At 49.7% G+C, this 24255-nt stretch overlaps 1 protein-coding gene across 4 annotated transcripts in view; it reads left to right on the top strand.

Annotated features, from left to right (window-relative positions):
- The first annotated feature begins 2069 nt into the window (after positions 1-2069).
- The window catches only part of DRGX (dorsal root ganglia homeobox), a 62656-nt gene continuing 40470 nt past the window's right edge, over positions 2070-24255 (top strand). Inside the window, exons 1-6 of one of the 4 annotated variants that reach the window (XM_058697002.1) lie at positions 2070-2235; positions 5222-5337; positions 9403-9500; positions 10641-10742; positions 13706-13884; positions 13968-14080. In XM_058697002.1, coding sequence (XP_058552985.1) covers positions 5304-5337; positions 9403-9500; positions 10641-10742; positions 13706-13884; positions 13968-14080 — 526 coding nt within the window. In that variant the 5' untranslated portion in view covers positions 2070-2235; positions 5222-5303. Of the gene's footprint in view, positions 2236-5168; positions 5338-9402; positions 9501-10640; positions 10743-13705; positions 13885-13964; positions 14081-24255 lie in introns of those variants that run through there. The other 3 variants (XM_058697000.1, XM_058697001.1, XM_058697003.1) reach the window with 3 other exon arrangements.

The raw sequence follows: 24255 nt of genomic DNA, 5'->3' as shown, positions 1-24255 counted from the left end.
CGTATCTATCCCTTGTTGTATATATATTTTTTCTGTTCATCGTTTCCTGCTCATCTGGAATTTCAATTAGCTGCTATTTTTTTCCCACATATTCTATCTAATACGTTTAGCTAACTTGAGTTTTCTCGGCAGTCTCCAAAACTACAAAATGACAATAGATTAGCTGACAAGTAGAAATATGTGGTGTCCATACTGAGTATGCATATGCTTTACCTTCTGCCTTGGGAGAACTGTATGGCCACTGGGGATTACACTAGGGAGGCTTTAAAAAAATTCAATAACAAAACAACATTACAAATCACCCAGACCCTTTCCAAACACATAATTAGGAATTCAGTGTGGTTTTTTTCCTCCTTGAAAACTGAAATATTGTTATGGTTAAAAAATTTTTTTTTAATGTTTATTCATTTTTGAGAGAGAGAGACAGAGCATGAGCAGGGGAGGGGCAGAGAGGGAGAGTGAGACTCTGAATCTGAAGCAGGCTCCAGGCTCTGAGCTGTCAGCACAGAGCCCGATGGGGGGCTCGAACTCACGAACTGCGAGATCATGACCTGAGCTGAAGTCAGATGCTTAACCGACTGAGCCACTCAGGCACCCCTGAAATATTGTTATTGTTTTAAGCCATGTTTACTGAAATTGTTTCTGCTAAACCAAGTTTTAAAAGGAAAGTTGGGAAAATCTCTTCCAATCACAACTAAGATGTCAAATCCAACGTATGTTCATGTATTTGGGCTCAAAGGATGTTGACCGTGGTATCTTGAAACATTTCTCCACTCCTAAAGACAGACAGACAGAGCAAACCCTAAGAAATGAATACCGTGTGTGATGTTTGCGACATCAACCTGGAGTCTCAAATCCCTACATTTTCTAAGGATTTGGGATTCTTTTTAGGAATCAATTAAAAATAACTCATAATTCAACTGAAAGACAAGTAGGGCTTTCAGATATAGATGCTCTAATTTCCAGCATTTTATTGCTGCTCTCAGTGTTTTTGAGATGACAGTTTTCCCTTCACAGAACAAGCTTAAAATTAGAAAAATCAAACACCCATTAGAGAAAGCAGATTTACTCTGCTATTAATTGATGTAGAGATGTAAAGCTCCCATCACCCAGGTGGGAGCCTCGCCCATCCCCTGCAGACATTTTCAGGGGCCAGTGGGTCAGCAGCAGCTTACTCAGCCTAAACAGGAGCTGTCTGTCTGTCTTTAGGAGTGGAGGCTTGAATTTTCGGTGGTAGAGATGCCCTCACTGCCAGGGGCGGGAGCCACATCTGCACACAAATCTTAAGGTGTGTGGGATACTTTCTTCCCACTTTATTTTTTAAAAAGTGAACAACCTTGAAAGTTGAACAACCCACCCTATTCTGGCTTCTCTCCGCTCTGCTGGACAGGAGGTAAAGAAGCACGGACTGTTTGGTAACCAGAAAACGATTCTTAGAGGGAAAGGAGACTGCAGCTGCTGTGAATTAAATACGGAGAAGAAGGAGCATTGAGGACCAACCACAGAATTGTCTCCTTCCACAGGCTGGAAGCAACCCAGGTGGGGGTGGGGAGGGCCTGCCGTGTGAGAATCTGTTGAAATATGACCCGTGGTTTTAACTTTAAATAAGCATTTCCGTCCTAATAGAAGCCCCCTCTAATGTCTCCTGCAGCTTTGATTTTGGAACACGTCACATTCCTCATTAAAGCAATCACTGTTAAAACATAAAGCAACACAGGATTTATTTCTTCATTAAACTGATGATCCGTATATGAAGCCAATTAACATTATGAGTCTGGTGAACATCAAGTGTAAAGAGGTTAGAGAAAATTAAAAGCAGTCACCTTGGTCTTTAGATAAAGAAAGTACACTTTTAGGCTGTAAATTATCAGAGTGTCCAAGCGGGACAGATCGGTGAATTTGGTTAATTGAAAAATACGTTTTACCGCACAAGAATTAAGGAAAAATAACCTTTTCGTTTCGAACGCCCTTTTTGGTGGGGGAGGGGGACGGTAGCGAATGCATATTGGTCACCTCCGAAGGCCGAGTGTCAGAGACAATCGGAAGAAAAAGGGGACTCGCGTCATCAAAGTTTGTTGTAGGCTTTCGTTTCTACGTTGCTTGGCTGTGTGTTTATTCGCTGTTTTGTCAACAGAAAGGAGCCGGCCTCGCGGCTACGGGAGAGGAACGTTGGGCGAGGCGAGGCGAGGAGAGGCGAGGCGGAGGGTCCTGAGCTGGCTACGAGCCCCGCGCGAGGTGGGTGTTTTCCGGGAGTCCGGCTACTTGTCCACCCTGGGGAGACGGCCAGGCTCGAGTCGGGGACGCTGCGAAGGCCATGGTCAGGCAGCGACGCGCCGCGGGCGGCTTCCAGGCTGGAGCCGAGAGACAGGAGCAGCGCGCGGGGTGCGGAGTCGAGAGTTCGGTCCCTTCTCTGAGCGCTGAGCGCGCGTCGCAAGTAACTTCCGCAGGTTTGAACCGGGAGAGGATTGGTCCCTCAAAGCCTGGGATCCTGCAGGGCGGGTCCCACTGCCGCGCAGCACAGAGCCCCAGAGGGGCCCGCGGGACTGGCCTCTTTTCCCTCCCGCAGCCCCAGAAGGTCTTGGGGCCGCTGTCCAGGGTTCTGACTGGCTAGGAGGCCTGGGGAGTGCGCTGCCCGCAGACCCAGCCAGGATGAGCCTGTCTACTTCCCCGGGACCTCTCTGGGCCTTGATAGGAATCTGCTTCGGTGGATGTGAGGGATGGAAAGCTGAGACTGGGGCTTGGACTTTGTTGGCTTTGGGGGCCAATGCGGCGCCGGGCGCCTGGTGCCGCGGGTTCCCGCACAGATACTCAGGTGCGCCTGGAGCATCTCGACCAAGCCCTCCCGGATACCTTCCTCAATTCGCTTCATGGGCACCAGGCTCTTGGAGCTCACAGCGCGCGCAGACGGGGAGCTGCCGCCTAGGGCAGATGCGAGCTCGAGGGGGCTTTTGGTAGACCCGGGCACGCAAGGGTAGCCTCAGGCTCTTTGAAAGGTCTCCAGAGAGCCCGGGTCCTCTGGGCGACACAGGAAGTGACAGAGATAGCGCGCCAAGCTTCTTGGCCTGGGTTGACGGAGGGTCCGCTCTTGGGGCTCTAGCCCTCTCTGGATGAAGTGGCAACGGTGCTCTCTGCTGCCCGGCCAGCCCCTCTGGCTACCGCACCCGCCTCCCGGTCCTCTGGGCGTGTTCCCCGAAGCCGGCCGCCTGACTCCGAGTCAGTGGCCCTGGCGGAGCTGTCGCCGGGGCTCTCTCCGTTCTGAACTGCGCCAGAGTTTCCGGCGGTTTCTTCCTAGTGGCGCGGGCGACTCCTCGAGCCAGGGTGGGCCGAGCCCAGGAGGGGCCGCTGAAGTGCCCTGGGCCCTAAACTGCCTCCGCTGGAGCGTTGCCGCGTCTTCCTCCCAGCGGTTTTCCGAAGGGTTGTCCACCGGAGTCCCAGGACCCCAGCACTCGCTGCCTTTCAGCTTGGCGCGCCTTGCCCACGGCGGGTGTCCACGTGTGGGGTCGCCAGGCCTTTTGTTTCCAACGCGCTGTGTCTTTAAGATCAAGGCTGGAACCCAGGCGGTGCAGGGACCCGACCCACCACCTCGCCAGGGCTCCCGAACGCAGCATTAGAATGTTTATAAAATATTCAATTTATGCAGTCTGTCCAAGAAGCCATCGTCCCAAAATAAAATCAGCAGTCTAGACGGAACACAGACACCAAACTTATCAACAGTTGTCTGACTTGCCTCTTCTGATGCATCTTGAGTGGGTCATAATACCAACTTTATTTTCAGTGGTGCATAAATTAATTACACGCATTTAATAACCAAAATATCATTATATTCCCCCTTTAATATCATAAAGGCTTTCCGCCAGGGAAGCACTTAATAGTGCAGGGGGCCGTAACGGGCTATTATCCTGGTGTAATGCTATTACAGAACCAATTATGCGCCATTAGACTTGCTTTTTTTGCAGTTTATGTGATTTGATCCAATCCCGCGCCCCCGACTTGAAAATTTCAGCCCGGTACTTTAGAGTTTAATTTTCACCCAGGCAGAGGGAAGGGCGGTCTCTCTCCACTGAGTGTCTGCCTCGAATGCATTTTAAAAGTAATTGCGAAGGGGTCCCACCGCATATCATTTGCATGGAGAAGCGAACATAAATTCAGGGACCCCTTGCTGAGAACAAAATCAAACTTTCCTTTTGTACGGGCGCTTGGAAAGGGAAGCCGTGTGCAGAGTCCCCCCAAAAACCCATCCGGCGGCTACAATTAACAGCGCTTTGTCAATTCGCAGCCCGGGAGTCGCCAGGCCTGACAAGGGCGAGCCCATATCCAAGCTTTTCACGGAGAAAGAAGGTTTGAGTCAGAGGGGACTCAGGGTGGGTGTGGGTGGAGTGTTCAGAAAATAATGCCTTTTTGGGGGTGGTGGTAGTGCTGGTTGTTTCTATCCTCTTTTAAAAGAAGGAAAGCATTTCTGATGTTTGCTGAGAAATGATGGATTTTTTTTTTTTAACACCACGTGGGCCATTTGTAAGGCCCAATAGACCTATCCAAGTTACTCGCTGTAGACAGCGCTGGAAATAATCAGATTAAGGCCAATTATGCGTGAGATTATAAAGGCGAGTGCTGAGCCGCGGCGCGCACTGTAGACAGACAGCAAGACATCTGGCCACTTCCCGAGTCACTTTTCTGGTCCTGCGGGCGCCAGCCGCGCCGAGCCCCGCCTGCTTCCAGCCGAGCCCAGCGTGCGGACGGGAGGCAGTCACGCTCCGGCCTTCCTCGCCCGCAGCCCGCAGCCCGCCGAGGTACGCTCGGCTCCCGACCCACTCACCCGGCCCTGCGCACCCGGCCTTGGGGCTCGGCTGCCTTCCTGGCCAGGGCTGCAGCTCGCTCCGATGCCCTGGCGCGTTCGCTGGACCTGGCTGCGGTGGCCTGGGTGCAAAGCTTGAGCGGGTGGGGGGGGGACCCCTGAGAGCCGGGAGCCAGATTTCCCGGGTTTGGTGTTGGGGCCGAGGTGGGGGCATGGCTGTCCGGGAGGTGGACCCGAACAGAGGGGCTGTCCCAAGGGGACCGGGCTTGAGGTGGAGCTGCCACGTCCCCTCCAGTCCCCACAGTGGACTTAGGGCGTTGGGGGGGGGGGGGAGGGTGGTTTCCAGGAGGAGGACGCCCAGTGCGCACTAGGGCCAGTCCGGGGCGCAGGCAGAGTGAGACTTAGATTCTATCGATGCTTGCCTTGCAGCCAGGCCAGAGCTACGCGCCCCTTGTCTGTCCAGCGGTCACCCTCCCCGGGCCCCGCCGTCCAGCTGATCCGGCCGTCGGCGATGTTTTATTTCCACTGTCCGCCACAGCTAGAGGGTGAGTAAGCGCCGCGCCTGGGGCCGCTCCGAACGGCCGGTGCTGGCCAGAAAGGGCCAGAGTGGCGGTGTGGCAGGTGGGTGGTTGGGTTCCCTCTCCGCTAGGGTCGCAGCCGCTGGGCGTTGGATAAGGGTGCCCCTGGCCTCCTCCCTACATCCCACTCCAGCCTTCCGCCCTGTCACCACCTGCCTCCCACCTCCCTCCCCGCCTGGGCCAGTCGGCCCCCGGGCTATTGGCACAGCAGGGACCCACCGGTCCTCCCAGCACAGATGCTGGTGTCACGCCTCTAATCGGGTCTCTCCCGCCCTGGGGGCCGCATCAATCTTTCACGGTGTTTTGCAAACATCCAGAAAAGCCAAGGTAGACTAGGGAGTTGGCCCGCATCGTCTGACATGGACCCTGAGCCTGACCTATGGTAGTCTGCTCCCACTTGGAGCACAGGGCAGTGCTGCTCAGGGAAGCTGTAACGTCTGTCCTGGTCCACCGTGGCTCTCTGGATCTAGGTGGCCCTGCGCACCCCCACACCCCTCGAGTGCCCTGGCTTGGCTCCTCCCTGTGACTCACTGGATTTCCTGATCCCAGATGCCAACCACTCCCCACTCCCAGGGGGAGCCCCATGGCCAGGGTTTGAGACTTTGAGGGTCTCCAGGCCTTAGAAGAAATTTTGCCTCAAGATCCCTTGTGTGGTCTCTGCACTGGATTGTTAGGTGGAAGTAGGTTTGTGAGAAGGGGACAGCTTGGCTCTCTAGTGCCCCCACACAGGGCCTGGGGGACCCCCAAGAGCCGGCGTCAGACAAATGCAAAGCCACACATTCTGGCCTTTTAACAGCATCTTCCTCAGAACAAGAGTCTCAGCCATGCACTATTAGAACTTTTCTAACTGGGAACAATACCAGGCTAGGCTTTGACAACCTACTCCTATGATTTATTTGTGGGGTGGGAGAATGTTGGAGGCCAGGATGTTGAGGGAGGCATGGGGGAGGGCAGAGGTGGTGAGGCACTGAGGGACCCGGAGATATCCGAGATCCGAGGACACTAGTCCGCCTTTTCTCCAGTTACCTAGAGCAGTAGCTGAGCCTCAGTTGGCCAACATGCACAGGGACTTCAGAAAGTTTGTTTTGTCTTAACCGTGGAAGCTTTTAAGAATTCAGTAGAATTTTCTAAAGGAGGCTAAGGATCAGTGTTTAAACCCTGCTAACTCGGGTCAGCATTCCTAAGAAGGGGAGACCAGACACTTGCCTATGTTTCATGTCCTTTAATCTCCAAGGACCCACGCCGATCTGTTTTATGAAGAGGTTAAAAGGTGCACTCCCTGACATTGTACCCCAGGTCCGGAGGGGGGATTTGAACTGACTGACATATCGCAGCCTACTCTTCTGGTTAAAGAGGGGAAGGCAAAGATTTGGGTATTTAGTGCGTGGTGGGCTGCTTGGATAATTAAGGGGAAGCCCTGTCCGCAGGGTGGGTTGCAGAAGTCACTTAAGGAGGGTCGTGGCCCGGCTTTATCATGGCTTCCGTGCACTGAGCTGTAATCTGCTTACCCTTCCTTCCCGCCTCACCCGAGGCACATCCCACCTCAGTGCTGATTCTACGACCAGAAGAAAAGGAGGTGTCTTTAAGAACCTTTTTATCCCTTTGAAGATGTCTTTCTGAGCCAGTTTTGCAGAAAGTGGTGTTGTATGTTAGTCTAATGTTGCTGGGGAGGAGGTGATCTGCAGCAGATAGAAAGGCCGAGAACCGACCTTTGGAATATGACATCTCGCTCAGGCTCTCAGCTTTTTAATTTTCATTTCTTATTAATCTAGAGAGGCATAAAGGAGAAAGCAAGGCATGACTCATAATCTCACTTCTGGGATTCTACTGATATTGAATTAAAAAGTACTGCATATACCTGCTAAGGAAATTCAAATAGAAGAGAAAACTGCATTCAAAAGTGAAATCCTCCTTCCACCTCTTTTCTAAAGATACTCTCTATTGTTGGTTTCTTATGATTCCTTCATGAAAAACACCCCCCCCCCATAGTTATGCTTTATTTGTGTTGAGATCATATTGCCGTATCATTTGGGACTTTGCTTTTTTTTTTTTTTTTACTTTGTAACCTATATTTTAGGGATTATTCCATGTCAATATATACAGATCTACTGATTTCTTTTAAACAGCTGTGTAATATTCCATTATATGTTGTACTGATGGGAACTTTGGCTGTTTCCAGTAGTTCCCCCCCCACCCCCCGCCATTGCCATGTTGCCAGGAATGTTCTTCTTTTTCTATTTTGGAACACTTATTCACAGATTAAATATGTGTATGTGCCCTTAAATTTTTGATGAATATTGTCAAATTACCCCCCTAATAAGTCTGCACCAATTAATGCTCCTACAAATAGTTAATGAACACACACATTTTATTATACCATTAACTGTACTGGGTAACATTATGCATCTTATGTTTGCCAGAATGGTGAAAATAGCAGTTCATTGTTCTGTTTTGTTTAATTATCGGCAAGGTTTAACATTTTTGTAGTGTTATCAACACGTCTACTTATTTTTAAGTAAAAAATTTCTTCAAAGGTTTTCCTCTTTTCTGTTTGTTTTTATTCATTTGATGGACCATCAGTCTTTTTTAGGATCCAATTTGACATGTGATGTTTCACCTACAGATATTATGTGTACACATTGTGAAACAATTTAGGACCGGCAGGTGTAAGTTAGAAGGCTGAGGCAGATAACGATTGGAGCATCTGAGAGTCTGCATTCTGTCCTCGCCAATCAAGTGCTTTGTTTCAAAAGGAGACAGTTTGGTTTCCCGCAAAATACTGGAAATAAGACCGCTTTGGGGCTGTCCTTTTGAAGTTTCCTATGGGGGAGAGAAATATTTGTAACTAGGGTTTTTAGGAAGAGTGCAGTTTGGACAAGAAGATGGAACAGAAGGCTTCAGGGAAGCATGGGGTATTATGGCAAAGGGTGTGTGTGGCACTGTAGAGCAGGATAATAAGTAGGAGGGACCCCTGTTAGTGGATAGAATTTTAAAGAGCCCGGAGAACCTTGCTTCTTTGGGACTCAGGTCTTTCTGAGGGAGGTTGCCTGTGTGGCTTGCCGGCTGCTAATGCCAAACACGCAGTGATTCTGAGACCAGAGCCCATGGCAGGTACAGCATGCACGGGCTAATGGGAACTTGCTCATTTGTTTTTCTAAGAGGCCATTGTAGACCGTTGAGCACATGGTGCAGATTTGGAAAATGATGTGAATGCATGTTTGGGGACAAACTCTGTTCTGGCTTGGGAGGTTGTTGGGGAGGACGGTGGACAGGAAGCCTTTCTTTTCAGGGAAGTGGAGAGCAGTGGGTCCTTTATGAGCCTGGGGAGAGGGGAGAGAGTGGCCGTGTCTAAGCCTGCTTGGAATTCAGGACAGTAGCTATTGGTGCAGACCTCTTGTTAATTGACATCAATATAACAGATCCACTATGGTGCTGATTAGCTGTGACCAACGGTAATTAATATTCATTTATAAACTTCTTACCTCCTCGTGTCCTGAAGTTCTAGGAGAAACGTGCAGTGAAAGCTCTTGGTGTTTTCTTTCCTCCCCCGCCCCCAGCTGTTAAGCTTTGTTGTTTATAGAAACAAGGGAAAGTTAATAGGTAAGCTATAGGGAGCCGTTGAGGCTTCTATGAAAGAGTCAGAGGTAGGTAGGGGATGGAGATAAAAACACAGTGGACGGAGGTGCAGCTGGAAACCAGAGGGCAGGTGAAGGCTCTGCCTCAAGCCCGTGATTTTTCTTGGCACAGAGCCCGGAATTTGACAAGAAGGCGATTTGGCCATCCTGGGGGGAGTAAGGTTGCCATCCGCCCTATGAAATAGGCATAGTTGGGCCTGAAGTCAAAGGTTATTGGGAGAGGGAGAGAGCAGGAGAGAGTAGAAAAGAAGGGGCCTTCATGAGAGCAGCAGACAAAGACGCTCTGGGACAGACGGGACTATGCCTGGAGGTGCCTCCGAATAGAGCAGGTGTGTCGGGGGTTGGTGTGAGAACAGGGAGGTCCTCTGCTCAGGCTGATTCAGTTTGCTCCCAGTAGGCACTGCACCCTTTGGCAACCACTCTCCAGGAGATTTCGATGATGGATTTCTGCGCAGAAAACAGCGCCGGAACCGGACGACATTTACTCTTCAGCAGGTAATGATGGCGTTCCCTTTCTGAGAGTCGGCTACTTCCTGCCTCCAAAAAACCCAGAGTTTGAGCAGCTCTTCTTTGTGTTTTAAAATAAAGCCAACTGGGGCGCCTGGGTGGCGCAGTCGGTTAAGCATCCAACTTCAGCCAGGTCATGATCTCGCGGTCCATGAGTTCGAGCCCCGCGTCAGGCTCTGGGCTGATGGCTCAGACCCTGGAGCCTGTTTCCGATTCTGTGTCTCCCTCTCTCTCTGCCCCTCCCCCGTTCATGCTCTGTCTCTCTCTGTCCCAAAAATAAATAAAAAAACTTGAGAAAAAAAAATAAAGCCAACTATGGTAACTGGATCGTTCTTGAACACTCTATGTGTCAAGAAATCTGTCTGGGGAGAGGGCAGGTGATTTGGACTTCACCACGCCAGGCAGTAAGTGAATCGGTAATAATGATCGCTCACATGTGCCTGAGGTTGCTAGTTTGGGGAACGTTTCCACATCAGCAATATCATTTGAACCTTGAAATCACCCTTTGAGAAATTCAGGTAGGACATTCTTATTCCAAGTAGAGAGATGGGAAGACCGGGGCCCCCAAAGTTGTCTGATTTGTAGAAGGTATTTCTGTCCATAAACGGAAGGGCTAGAACCGGGACCCTCATAGTGTGTTTCCTGGACCTGGGATCTTTCCCTTAGGTCTGTGCCACCCCTGGAGCAAACTGGGAGCCGTCAGGAAAGTAACCCAAATACCTCTAGCTTGTTTCTGTGGGACTGGCACAGTGAGGACCTCTGTTAGTTGTTTCTATTCTCCTCTGTCTTATGGGGAAAGCTGTGCGGGTTGCTCTGATTCGTAAGGCCACTCTTAGGCTTTGATTCCTATGAAGATATGTAAGTGGAAAAGCAAATGAATATTTGTGCTTCTCCCCTTACTCTTATTTCTTGGGGGAGCACCGATATTGTAAGTCTTAGCTCCTCCATCATCCGTGGTTAAAATTTTAATTCTGTGGCGTCTTCTCGAAGAGCTCTCTTCTCCCTCCTCCTCCCCTATTTCATCCTCTAAACCACTTCCTCACCGCTCCTAGCAAATTTGCACTATGCATCTGCTTCCTCTCACCTAGCCACAGCCTCTCACCGGTAAATATTTTTGCCTGTTACCAGCTGGAAGCTCTTGAGGCAGTTTTTGCCCAAACACACTACCCTGATGTCTTCACCAGAGAAGAGCTGGCCATGAAAATAAACCTCACAGAAGCCAGAGTGCAGGTAAACCTTCTTTTTAATTATTTAACTCTCTAATATTAAAACTGGCAAACTTTTTTTTTTTTTGACATCATGACTGCAGAGTGCACATTTGGCCAAAGAAAGCAAATGAAGACTATCTGTCATTTTCATGATGCACTTTAATAACATCAACATAATGTGGAATATTAGATTAGGTTGATTAATCGGTCATTCATAATTAACTAGTGATAATGTTCTACACTAATTTGTCCGCGTCTCTAAGGTACTAAATTACATCAATGCACATCCATTTCCTTGCTTTGGAAAAAAAAAAAAAAAAAAAAAAAAAAAAAAAGAGCTGAGATGCTATTCTCAAAGCAGCTCTGACCGCTCTGGGGTAAGGCCGGTCAATTGCAGAGAACTGTGTTTTCAGATGGGAACAGGGTAGGATCTGCTTTCCAGAAATTGCATCATGTCCAACTTTTCCCCTGGACGTGGGCTCTTTCAGCGAAGTGGATCTGAAGAACGTGTGCAATTTAAAAATCTTTAAATGGCAGCAGCGAAAGGGCTGCCTCAGAGCTGAGCACGGCTCACGGTGGCCGTCTCTAAGCAGGATTTTTTTCTGGAAGCCACACGGTGATTATGTTTAAGTGCACAAACCCGTCGAGCCCAGCAGATGTGCCCGAGTGCGGGAGGAACAGATTCGCAGCGCCGCCTCTCCGGGAGAGCTATTCTTTGAGCACAATTATATATTCATTTTATTTATGGGGTTTCCTCCATGCTGTTTCTGTTCTTTTTTATGTAGGGGCTTGGGGTTAAGACTATGCAAAGATCTAATTGTAGGAAATATAATAGTTTGCTTTTGGTTCCCCTGGGTCATGTTAGTATCTCTTAAAAACCAATGGCTGAAGAGAGATAATGGAATTCTGAGCAGTAAATTGGGGGTTGTAAACAAATTATTTCCCCTATAATCAGATTATGTGATCCTGATTATTAAATCTGAACATGAATCATTGGTCATATGCGGGCAAATTAAACTGATTATTATTTGGAAATGAAAATCTCCTTTGGCCAGGATGTTGTCTATCCCTTCTTTATTTAATGCCAGCTTGCCAATAGCTGCCTAAAGACTGAACTGCAAATTGAGATAAATGACACAATTATTGAGCATTCAGAAGTGGAAGATCATAACTTCTCCCTGAAAGGTGCAAGGGTGAGATAGGGGTGGTAACAATTAAAGCGGGGATTTGTTGTGCTGGCTGTTGTTGGCTATTATGCAAACAGACAATGGCTGTGAAGTATTTGTTTCGTGAGCCTCCGTGTGGGGACGTGGGCCTCGGTGGCGGGAAGGGAGATGTGTTTACATTTATACCCCTTGCTCATTCAAATATGATTAATGTTCTATAAAGCAGGGTCTTAATCGAAGCTGATGTTGTCAAACAATAACTAAATAGGGAAATAAACGACTCCATCATGCTCTTTCCTCAGAAGCAGGCGAACTGTCAGTGCAAAGTCATTAAAATATGATAATGAAAAATAGCTCAATTAAATGTTGTTATAGCTGTGACCTTCATTCAATTAAGACACAAGAAAGTGTCTGCATTTTGCTTTGCATTTAACTGCCCTAAATTTAGAATATAGATAAAATCATTATTCAATGGCTGCTGATATGTGCAATTAAAAGCCAACTCGATTAAAAACGAAAGAAACCCAGTTAGAGGAGAATGAAAATTCAGAAGTGGGGTGGGCTGGCAGAGGGCTTAGCCCCGGGACCCAGGCTCTCTTCTGGGCCAGCGTGAGGCGGAGGAGGAGAGGATTTCCCCCCCGGGAGAGGAGGAGGGAGGTCTAGCCAAGCGTTTTTTTAAAGCCAGGCATGGTTCCCCAGGAGAGGAGGGAAGAGGTTTTGCTGGGTAAAGAGTGGCAGAATTCCACTGACCTCTGGGAACACCTTGGGCCCCGTCTGCCTGGCTACCATGAGGCTGGCCTTCCGCAGATGCCGTCCTGATTGGCAAAGCTTGAAGATTTCCACACCAGTCTCTAAGAAGGCACTTAAAGCAGGTGACTCATAAGCCTCCTGCTAACCTGAGGATGGCAGGAATAATGCTACCTGATGTTTACTGAGTGACTGATTGATGGCTGTGTGTCGGGCACAGTGCTCAGTGTTTTTCGTGCCTCTCTGTGCTAACAGTGCTTGGGGGTGGCCACTGTTATTACCCCCAAGGAGTTTGGGTCATGGTCCCTAGACAAACCACTGGTCTTCAAGCTGTGTGTCTGCCACTTACCACCTAAATGACCTTGGGCCAGTCGATTAACCTGTCTGTGCTCAATTGTCTCATCTCAAAAGCAGGGATAGATCTACCTGCCTTACAGAGTTGGGGTAGATTCTAAACCAGATTCACACTAAACTAAGGCAGACTCCAGAGTCAGGGTTTCTCATGGGTGTGCTGGGCTGCTGGTCATGAGCTTGTCGTGATGTGTCAGAGATGATTTCAGGGTTAAACCCCAGGTTTGAGGACAGACACACTCAGGTGCTTAGGAAAAGCCGCCGGAAGAGTGAATGAGTGTTTTTGACGAGGAAACCCCAGGGCAGTGTTTTACAAACTGCTTGGATGATGATTCCCTCACCTCCCTCCTCCCCAACCATAAGAAGTACATTTCACATCAAATAAATGCCCTTGAATACATTGAGCATTTCCACAAGACAACACTTGCACCCTTTCATGGGCCATGCATTTGGCTTCTTTCTGTGGTTTAACAGTCATTAAAAAAATGCCTGTCGTGCCTCCTACACTGATCTTCTGACCCCTCTCTGGGTCTGAAACTGCAGTTCAGAGGGCACTGCTTTGGGAGATCTTTTGGAGAGAGGAGGCTGTGTCCCCCACACCTGCTGCAAGGTGAGCAGTGAGCACTGGGTACGGGAACCAGGCATGTGAGTTTCAGTCTGGTTCTCTCCTCCTGTCTTACTTTCTGCCTCCATTGTGTATGCATTTCCACTGGGGACTCAGGTTTGGTTCCAGAACCGAAGGGCCAAATGGAGGAAAACAGAGAGAGGAGCTTCCGACCAAGAGCCAGGAGCCAAGGAGCCCATGGCAGAGGTGACACCCCCGCCTGTGCGAAACATCAACTCCCCGCCCCCCGGGGACCAGGCCCGGAGCAAGAAAGAGGTCCTGGAAGCCCAACAGAGGTGAGGCTGGTGGGGCCCTGGGGTCTGGAGGCTTGAGGGGGACACAGGGTCGGGAACTCAGTGTGCGTTTCTTTCTCTAGCAGCCTGGGGAGAACTGTGGGTCCCACAGGACCCTTCTTCCCCTCTTGCTTGCCGGGGACCCTCCTGAATACGGCCACGTATGCCCAGGCTCTGTCACACGTTGCCTCTCTGAAAGGTAAGCTTCGTCTCCGTTGGCTGGCAGGGCAGGGCTGGGGCTTTGCTGGCTTGCCACTGTCTCCAAGGGGGTGTGGAGATTGTGCAGTCATCCCGTTTTCTCAGTTCCATCCATCGTTGTACCTAGGGCTGGTGCAGCTCCTTTTCTCCTGTCAGTCACAGCCAGCACCCTGCAGGGCATCCGTTTCCAAATGTGCTGTCTTGTTTGATTTCTGCATGGCCTGAGATTGTGGGTGAATGTCTTAGGTAACCCTGCACCCGATGGGGAATGTCTGAGAGGTGGTTGTTTCCGAAGAGACCCCTCCATGTTCACAGGCTGCTCCTTCTCATTGAGCAGTTTTGGGGGTTAACCAGCAGCTCATGGGTGAGGCCTGGGTGGGCGGTTGTCCCCAGCTTATGAGGACCCTCTCCTTACGGGCGGCTCGCCCACCTGCCTCCCTGGGGACTCCTGATGGCAGAGGTCTGAACTGTTAGGATTTATGATTTTCCAGGATTTGCTCTCTTCTTAATAGCTGTTGTCTGAAGGATGCAAGCCATCAGCGATGTTTTGTCAGGCCCAGAGAGAGGAACTTTTGGCGACTTCTGGGGCAGCCCCACCGGATGAATGTGTCCATCCACTGTGTGTAAATTCCTGGCCTCAAACTTACTGCTTCTGTGATGAGGCCAGGCAGTTGTGCTGGCCAGGAGTGGGGCTGGGTTCTACCGTGGGTCTGAGGCAGCACGGGTTACTGCTACTCTTGGGGTTTGTCTGTCATAGGGGCTCTGGGAGCTACAAGTGCAGGTGTAGGCTGTAAGCTTATTCCTGGTAATGGGCAATGGGAGAGGACCTTCCTAGGGTGTCCCCTGTTTGTTCTGCATTAGGATCTGGGGTCTCCTGCCCTTGCGGGGGGTCACACACACGTGTGTGTGCACAATGGCAACTGCATTGCAAATGTGGTTTCTGGAAGCTGAATGAGGGCATGAAGGAGCTTCCCTGGAGAGTCTCTAGAAGAGAAAGAAGGGCATTTTAGGCTTAGAGAACAGCACATGCAGAATGCCAGGAGAGGGGAGGAGAACGAGGTTTGTCTGGAGAGTGGTTGGTATGTTGGGTGCCCATGGGAGAGACCCCACAGATAAGGTGGAGGTGTCCTACAGGGACCAAATCTTGAAGGCTGGAGGCCATGCTTTTGGGTTTGGGTTTTCTACTGTAGGAGGTGGGGCCCCAAGACCCGGAGCCACTTCTGAGTGGTCCCGGTAGCGGGCAAATCCCCTCCCTTAGACAGCTGGCGTGAGTGGATGAGGCTCACCTCTGTCCATCCAGCTCTGGGCCCTGTGCCCTCTCTAATGCTTCCTTCAGCTCCAGGGCCCAGATGCTCCAGGGGCCGTGTAGAGCCCCTCGCAGAGTGACCTTGGAACATATTCACAGGACACAGTAGGATAATAGGGCACTATGGAGGTGGAGTCCCAATTGGAAGGGGCTTCTGGAAGATGATCAGTGGGACTTCAGTATCATGTCAGGGACTGGTCTGGGCAGAGGGGCAATCCTGTGTCTGTCTCCCAAATCCTCTCTGCTTCGGTGGAGGCCAGCTCAGCTCCTGAGAGTAACCATCTCTTTTCTAAATGTTCTTTGCTTGCCCGACTCCAGCCTCGTGAGTTGGAGGTGATTCCCATGTCTCTGCTATGGCAGCCCATGGCTGGGCTCTCTGGCTAGCCAAGCTAGGACCCACGGAGAGGCCTGTAGTGGCTCGAGGAGGGGAGAGAGGGCCAGGTTGCTGGGCAGGGAGGGCATGACATTGTCTGCAGCCGGGAGGCCCAGGGTGGTGGTGAGAGGGAGACAGAGGCTTGTATCTTCTGAGTGAAGACCCAGGACAGAGGCAGGGGCTGGTGAGAGAGGCTGGTAAAGGTAAATCTGTCACCCCCTCCTCTTCTTCCCTCACTGATATGTACTCCCCTCTGGCCCTTCCCTAAACTTTTCTGGCTCGGCTCTGACCCCTGGGGCCTGTCCTGTGCCTGCCTCATTAGAAACAGACTTTCCTTTGATGCTGCCCTTGCTAAGGGGACACATGGGGTGGAACTTGGGGAATGTAAGAGCTTGCAGAGGTGACATCAGTCACAGTGTGCTCGCCAAACCGGGTGTATCTTTGTATGTTGTACTGGCTCTCGCTTGGGCAGCCTGTGTGTGCCCGTGAGAAGTCCTTCCTGACTGCAGTCATATGTTGGGGCAGGTGACGTGCTCAGATGTTTCCAGAGCCAGGCAGGCGGTGAGTGAAGTGAATGTGTGTAGGCATTGTCTTCACTTCCCCACATACGAATGAGCTCTCGCTCACTTTTCTTGAGTGATATAACCCTCTTGGTCTATATGTCATTTACACGCTTTTGAGAAAGGCACGGGAAAAGACACACTTCTCTACTGTCAGAAACAGTTATTTGAGGAGCACGTTAAGGGGCACTCTCAGATTTGGGCTGGGCACAGGTGGGGCTGGGGGTGGACTGCAGGAGCACTTTTCCCGCTCGAGGGTCAGCTGTTACTCAGGCCAGCTGATGGCGGCCGAGTGGGTATGAGGACACAGCACTGCCAGAACTACTGAACTTTCTGGAGAAGTTAGAAGTATGGATTTTTAGTTAAGATATTCCCATATTTTTTTATTAAAACATTTTTTTTGGTGTATTTGTTTTTGAAAGAGAGGGAGAGAGCACACACGTGTGAGCAAGTGGGGATGGGGCAGAGGGAGACACAGAATTCAAAGCAGGCTCCAAGATCTGGGCTGTCAGGACAGAGCCCTACGTGGGGCCTGAACTCACGAACCGTGAGATCACGACCTGAGCTGAAGTCAGACGCTTAACCACCACCAAGGGGGCCCTAGATAGTCCCATCTTTTAAATGTGATCTCCAAGTCTTTAGGCCAAAGCGGCACACAGTTGGTCTGAGCAGTTGGTCTGGCTTGATATTTTGGTGTGAGATAACAGCTGGTGTCGGCTGGGGCATCTTTGCCTTCTAGAAGCCCCCGACCCCATGTGGTGGCACTTCTGGAAGCAAGGTTTTCTGAGCTGGAAGTCTCGGAGTCAGCTGGTCAGAACTCCCGGGCTCTAGTCCTGGTGGGCTTTGCTTTCCCTGGAGGTCTGGCTTGGGACGTCCGGCCTCTGCCTCAGGACCTGGGAAACAAGTGTGTGCCTACGAGTCAGTTTCTAGATACCCTGGGGTCCAACACCTGGTTGTTTTGTGGAACATTTGTTAAGTGGTCTGGGGACAGGGAAGATTTCAGTCTCCTGCACCTTCTTTTCCCAGGCTTCCCCAGGCTACAGAAATGAAGTGCAAAGGCCCAAGAGAGGAATACCCCCGATTTTCTAGGGCCTGGCTTGGTGACAGGACTACTGGGCTATGACCTGGCCTCCCTTCCCTCAGTACACCCCCAGAGGTGGCTGGTCAACCAATGCTGGCAGAACTAGTGGCCTGAGCCCTGCTTCCCAGGGGTGCTGGCCAACCGGGGCACTGCTCACCTAACTCAGAGATGCTTCATGCCTACTGGTGTTAGAAGGCACCTCTCTGGGCTTCTAAGCCCATCCCTCTTGTCACAAATGAGAAACTGAAGCTCAGGGAGGGAAAGTCACGTGCTCACACATGGCTTATTCGGCTAGGTCTCCCCTTTGGGGTCTAGGTTGCCCTCCACAGGATCCTAATGTGCCCTTTCATCCAGACACCATGTATTCATTTTCTCTCGGATGGGCACCTGTTGGTAGGGACCTTGGGCCCCTACTCCCCTTTTCCCCAGCAAGTAAGGACAGCTGTGAGTCCACTGGGTATGAGCCCTGGGTTGGAGTCTAGACTTACCCAGGACTATCAGAGACCAGGACCATTGTAAGCTGAGCGCCACAGTCCCTCCAGCCTGGAGATCCCAACTCACTTCTCCAGGGCTGTGGCGACTTGCAAATAACCCAGAAGAAATAAATCAAACTCAGTGTCAGCTACAGACTCAAACTAGTGCTCATGTCTCCTTTCCTAGACTCTGTGGTCCTAGTGGGATCATATGGCCCTGGGTTGAAGACAGCAAGTATCCTGGGTGGGCCACTGAGGTCTGGCCCCACCCTAGACAGCACCTAGGTGCCACTCCTCTGACACTCTGGACCTGTAGCTCCAGACCAGGGGCTGAGGATCTAAGCAAAAACTGTCCTGTGCTGAAGCCAACAGCTGGCCAGAGTGTGAAGGAAATGCCTGGCTCTCTGTGCTCCAGGGCAGGATCAGTCCTCCCAGGGGGCATTTGGAGCCCCTCAGCTACTGTTCCCAGAGCTAACTGCCTGGAGAGCATTATGTATAGTTACAAGTCGAAGGACTCTGAGTTGGGGGTTCTGGTCTTTTGGTTCAGGCGTTGTTGTGACAGATGCGACATCTTTCTCTGGGAAATATTAAGAGAACCTCCAGGGGCATTTGTGGGATAGCTTGGGGGTTGTTGAATTTGCTGAGTTCCTTTAAGCTGCAGTCCCTGAAGGCGGTATGTCCTTTAACGTAGTTGTATGGCTATTCACTTGTCTGGAAATCTTTGGAGTTTGAATGTGCTCTGAAAACAGGAGCATTCTTGGAATACTGGCTATCATGCTCCTTGAGCAGGCTGTGCTGGAGAAGGGGAAGGGCCAGCAGGGATGTTGGATGTAGACGGAATGAACTCCAGCCCCCCACCACCACCCCCCAACACTTGCCTCCCAGAATACAGAGCTGCGTGGTGATGCCAAACCCTGTTTCCAATGTGAGTGGGGTGGACAAGCTGGGCCCTAGAAGCTCTGTGACTGTGGCCCAGAACATACCAATGGATTATGGGGGGAAGTAGCCCAGAAAATATGAAGGGGAGCAAGTCTCTCGGCCAGCCATTTTGCTGAGACTCAGCGGCACACAGACTGAGGAGTCAGTAGCAGAAAGCTCTGGAATATGGTTTTCTTAGCAAAGTAGAGAGACTCATTTTGATTCCTTGGAGAAACCTGTTGAAAGAAGGGGTCTGGGGGTTGGAAGCAGCTAGAGAGCTGGGGAAACCAAGATCAGACTGAGAATTGCACCATGGCATCTCAGAACTGCCGTGGCAGCGAAGCTCGACTCGGCGGTTTTGCGTCAGGCCAGGGAGTGAATGCAGAGACTTTCCAGAGCTTTGCCCTCTGCCGCAGCCCCATCATCCTGTGTTTGGGGGACTGTGCTCTGCTGCCGGCCAGGTCCCAGGGCTTGGTCAGGGTAGCTGAGACACAGCTCTGGGGCGGAGTGCCGGGGATACTCATTTAGCAGGCTTGGCGTGGGGGGTGGTTGAGGTGGTGCGTGCATGGATAGGTCAGCAGGCCTGCTCGGGCAATAGGGAGCCAGGGAAGGGTGGGAGGTGGGGGTGGCATCCTTGAAGGACAGGAGGTCACTGCCCCTCCAGGATGGCTGGTCAAGCAGAGTGTCCATGCGTGGAGGCGTGACAGGCTAGCTTCCAGGCTCTGCTGGGCAGGCCCCGGACAGGCACTGGGCTGTGCCCATCAGGGAGTGAGGCAGCTGGCTACCTCAGGCTGGGAAACTGCCCACCGGGGACAGAGCTACGTAATTGAAAACCAGGCACTTGTGGGGGTTTCCTCCTTTAATTATCCTTTAATTATCAAGCAGCCGACTAGCACAGTGGCCTCAAGCAAGCGCTCTGGGGTGGCCTGCCTTGTGTGAGTCCTCGTCCTTCTGTTCCCTAGCCACGTAAGTCTTGAGCACGGTCCTGGGAGTCTCTGCCTCTTGTCAGCTATAAGATGGGGATCTTGATCATAATAAGACTGAAGTCATAGGACTGAATGAGAAGCACGTGAGCTAGAACACCTGAGGCTCTTGGAACAGTGTGTGGCACATGAGAGATGCTCAGTAAATGCTATCATTATCACCACATCTCTCCGTTCTCATTTCCAAGTCCCTGGGTCCCACTCACCTTTAAAGGAGCCTGTGAAATGTCTGCTTCCTCCAAATGTCTTCCATTTCTCTGAAGTTTATTGCAGCTGTCACTTATCTTTTTCTTGTAACCTTCCTTGTTCCAAATTTGGCAATGATGGGGGTTCCTTCCTGTCCCTGGTAGGATTTCCTGGGCAGGGCACCCATTCCTTCTCTGGGGCTTCACAGGCAGTGATAAGTTTTGTATTTTGGGATGGTCAGAGAGGGCCCGTCCTGGCCAGGCATGCAGTTAGTGTGTTTCCTTATTGAGGGTTCCATGGAAACTCTCAAATAAAAAGGCAGCAGGACCCTACCCCATGCAGGGAGGGTTTGCATAACAGTAATGGGTGTCCAGAGAAAAAGCCTTTGCAACACAAAGAATTTTCCTGTGCTGTCTTAATGGCCAGCCTTGTGTTCACAATTCATTAATGCAGAGGAGGTTATTAATGGCTGAGGGAGGCGCTTGGGTTTGTTCCGGGGAAGTGCTGGCCACAGGACGAGCGCGATGGGGGCAGGAGAGCCACAGTTGGCGGCGGAGGCCCCCTCTCCCTGGTGCACTTAGCCCTGCTGCCTCTAACCTGTGATTCAGAGAGCGGAGAGCGGGGTGTGAGGTGGAGACTAATTACAGCTGCCAGGGGAGAGCTTTCATAACTCAGTCTGGGCTCATGCTGAGGGATCACAGTCACTCTCTGCACTGGGCAGGGGCATCCCATCCGACTGTCCTTAACTGGAGGGGGTGGTGAAGGGGAGGAGGTGAGACAGCATGCTGGGCAAGGCAGGCATGGGGGCACTGGAGTCATGGAGTCATGCCTGAGGGGAGGGAACAGCAGCAGAGCAAGGGAATGAGGTCTGACCTCTATTTACTCTCCCCTTCCATCCCCTCCCAGGGAGCTGAGGTGGCCCCAGCCGTCCCATGCTGGAGGGGCCCGAGGCAGACAGCTCTGATCCCATCTCCTATTATCTGTTTGAGGCACAGCTCAGAAGCTGCTAGCAGTTGGAGTAGCAGTCCTGGTCCTGAGTCCCGTATGTGTGTGTGTGTGTGTACCAAGGGGAGGCGAGGGACAGGGTGTCCATACTGGGGAAGGGTCTGGTCACATCCTTCCAGAGAGCAAGGCCCCTTACTTAGCCAAGTATGTTCCCTCCCTGCTTCACATTGGCCTTGGCCTTGGGCTCAGGCCAGGCTAAAGTGTCCAGATTCTGGAACTGAAAGGGCTTTATTGCCCAATAAACATCTGCCCACCGAAGCTAAACTCAGAGCTGGAGGCAGTCTTTTCCTTCTCCTAGTCCCCCAAAAAGCATTTTCCCTCTACTCCTCTTTAAGCACTTTTTTCCTCTGGCTTGGGAGTTTAAAACACACACACACACACACACACACACACACACACACGCACACACACACACACAATTAAAGAACATTAAAAAGTGTTTTATGGTGGAATATAATATTCATGAGAAAAATTCATAAAGCATGCATCTAGAGTGTAGTGACCCATTTTAAGCACCTAATATACCTACCCTCTGGGACTTTGCCTGCACCCCAGAAGCCCCCCAATGCCTGGGCCCCTTTTTCTTCCCCTTAAATGAGAGCACTGTGCTGACTTTTATGCTAATATAGCTTTGTCAACCACCTAAGCAGGCATTCTGAAACTTACTTTCTTTCTTTCTTTCTTTCTTTCTTTCTTTCTTTCTTTCTTTCTTTCTTTCTTTCTTTCTTTCCTCCTTTCTTTCTTTCCTCCTCTCTTTCTTTTCTTCTTTCTTTCTCTTTCTTTCTTTCTTTCTTTCTTTCTTTCTTTCTTTCTTTCTTTCTTTCTTTCTTTCTTTCTTTCTTTCTTTCTTTTTCTTCTACCAAGAAACTTCTTCCAAGTTATGTTTCAGTAGTAGAATTTAGTGATTCATCACTTACATACAACACCCAGTGCTCCTCACAACAAGTGCCCTCCTTAATGCCCATCACCCATTCAGCTCATTCCCCCACCCCTCTCCCCTCCAGCAACCCTCAGTTTGCTTTCCATATTTAAGAGTCTCTTATGGTTTGCCTCCCTTTCTGTTTTTGTCTTATTTTTCCTTCCCTTCCTCTGTGTTCACCTGTTTTGTTTCTTAAACAAAAACACTACTATTGAATCTTGACTCTTTTGAACTTTACATATAAATGAAATCATACAAGACCCAGGTTCTTCATGTCTGCTTCTTTGGCTCAGCATTATGTTTGGGAGATTTATTAATGTAATTAGGTTCAGTGGTAGATTCTCTATGATATGTGTATGATCAGGTCATCTGCAGATAAAGATAGCTGGTCTCTCCCTTTTAGATCCTGATGGCTTTTCTTTCTTTCTTTCTTTCTTTCTTTCTTTCTTTCTTTCTTTCTTTCTTTCTCTCTCTCTCTCTCTCTCTCTCTCTCTCTCTTTCTTTCTTTCTTTCTTTCTTTCTTTCTTTCTTTCTTTCTTCTTTCTTTCTTCTTTCTTTCTTTTTGGTCTGTGCCAGCCAGAAGCCCTAGCACAGTATTGAGTAGAAGTGGTGATGATGGGCATCCTTGCCTTATTCTATTTTTTAATAACAGCTTTATTGAGATATAATGCACACACCATACCATTCATCCCCTGAAGGGCACAACTCAATGATTTTTAGTATATTCAAAGGGTTGTGCAGCCATCACTAGGATCAACCACAGAATACTGTCATTACCCTGTACCTATAAGCAGTCACTTCCCACTTCTCCCCAATGCCCCCAGCCTCAGGACACCACTGACTGTGAACATTTTTGCTATTACTGCTGTGGACTTTTTATATGAATGGAGTCATACAATATGTGGTCTTTGTGACCACTCCTTGCCTATTCTTGATCTCAGGGTTTCAGTTATATTTGTGGTCTTTTATTTATTTATGTTTTGGATATCCTTTATCAAGTAAAGATATTTTCTTCTTGTCTTGGTTTTCTAAGAGTTTTATTTAATTATTATTAAAAAAATCATGGATATGAATGAATGTTGCATTTCATTGAATACTTTCTCTGCTGCTATTGAGACGATCACATGATTTTTCTTTCTTAATGGGTTAATACAGTAAGTTACATTGATTGATTTTTTTTAATGTTAATCCAACTGTACATTCCTGGAATAAATCCAGACTAGATGTGACATGTCTTCCTTCTTATCTATAGCTGGATTCTGTTTGTTAATACTTTGTTCAGGGGCTTTTGCATCTATGATCATGAGAAGATTGGCTTGTGATTTTCTTATAATTTCCATTCCAGGTTTTAATATTGTTTTACTTTACCCCCAAAACTGAGTCTAGTAAAAGCAGCAGCAGAACTGCCCAGCTGTTTTATTATCTCTCCTGATTCCGAGGTCTGGCTGGGTTCAGCTACTTACAACATAGTATTGCTTCCTTGTCTGGGGGCTTGGTAGGGATGCTGGGAGGCTGGGAGCTCTCTTTTTCTCTCTCCCCATGGTGAACTTGGGGTGAGATTGAATGGTGGTTGATTCCCAAGAGTGTAAAAGAAGAAGATGCCAGACCTTCTTAAAGCTTACACCCAGAACAGGCACCGTGTTGCTTCTGATTCAGTCTATTGATTTAAGCTGGTCACAGGGCCAACTTAGACTTTAGTGGAGGGTACTGCACACAGGCATGAATGCCAGGAGGTTGGTTCATTGAAGGCCCTTTTTAGACACTGATGGACACAAGCATCAAAGATACTCCAGCATTGTGATTTGAGTTGGGGTGTTTTTGAACCTACCTTGCTTCCCAATCTTGACTACAAGCACTTTGAGGGCACTGGCCATATCTGGCTCACCTCTAGGACATTCCAAGCCACTTACATCTGCCCCAAATGCAGAGCAAATGGTAGTTAGGCTTGGGTAAAGAAGGAAAAGCCATGCTGCTCTGGTGTGGGAGACAGACCTCACTTGGGAAGCTCCGGTCTATTCATCCTAGCCTGTAGTCCTGGCTGCCTGTTGGATGCCAGGAACAACTGGGCCCTCCTTTTTTTCATTCTTCATCCACTGAGTACCCTACTTTGTCAGACTAAACCAGTGGCTGAGCCTCTGGTGATGAATTAGACACATCTTTGTCTTAAGTGGTTCATAGGCTAAGGGTGAGCTTGGAGAGATAGTCAACAAAGAATTCCATCTCATGTGACATAGTCATGTGCTCTCTTAGAAGCCAACAAGGGCATGCAAGGAGTGGGGGAAGCCCTGAGGAGGGAGGACACATTTCCCTGTAGGAATAAGGAAGGCTTTCCAGAGGAGATGTTTGAGTTGGACTTAAAGGAAGCATAGGAA

The sequence above is a fragment of the Neofelis nebulosa genome, chromosome 13, assembly GCF_028018385.1.
Source record: "Neofelis nebulosa isolate mNeoNeb1 chromosome 13, mNeoNeb1.pri, whole genome shotgun sequence".
In the NCBI taxonomy this organism is placed as follows: domain Eukaryota; kingdom Metazoa; phylum Chordata; class Mammalia; order Carnivora; family Felidae; genus Neofelis; species Neofelis nebulosa.
Note: the sequence above shows the minus strand (reverse complement) of the source record. Positions and strands in the feature narration are given on the sequence as shown.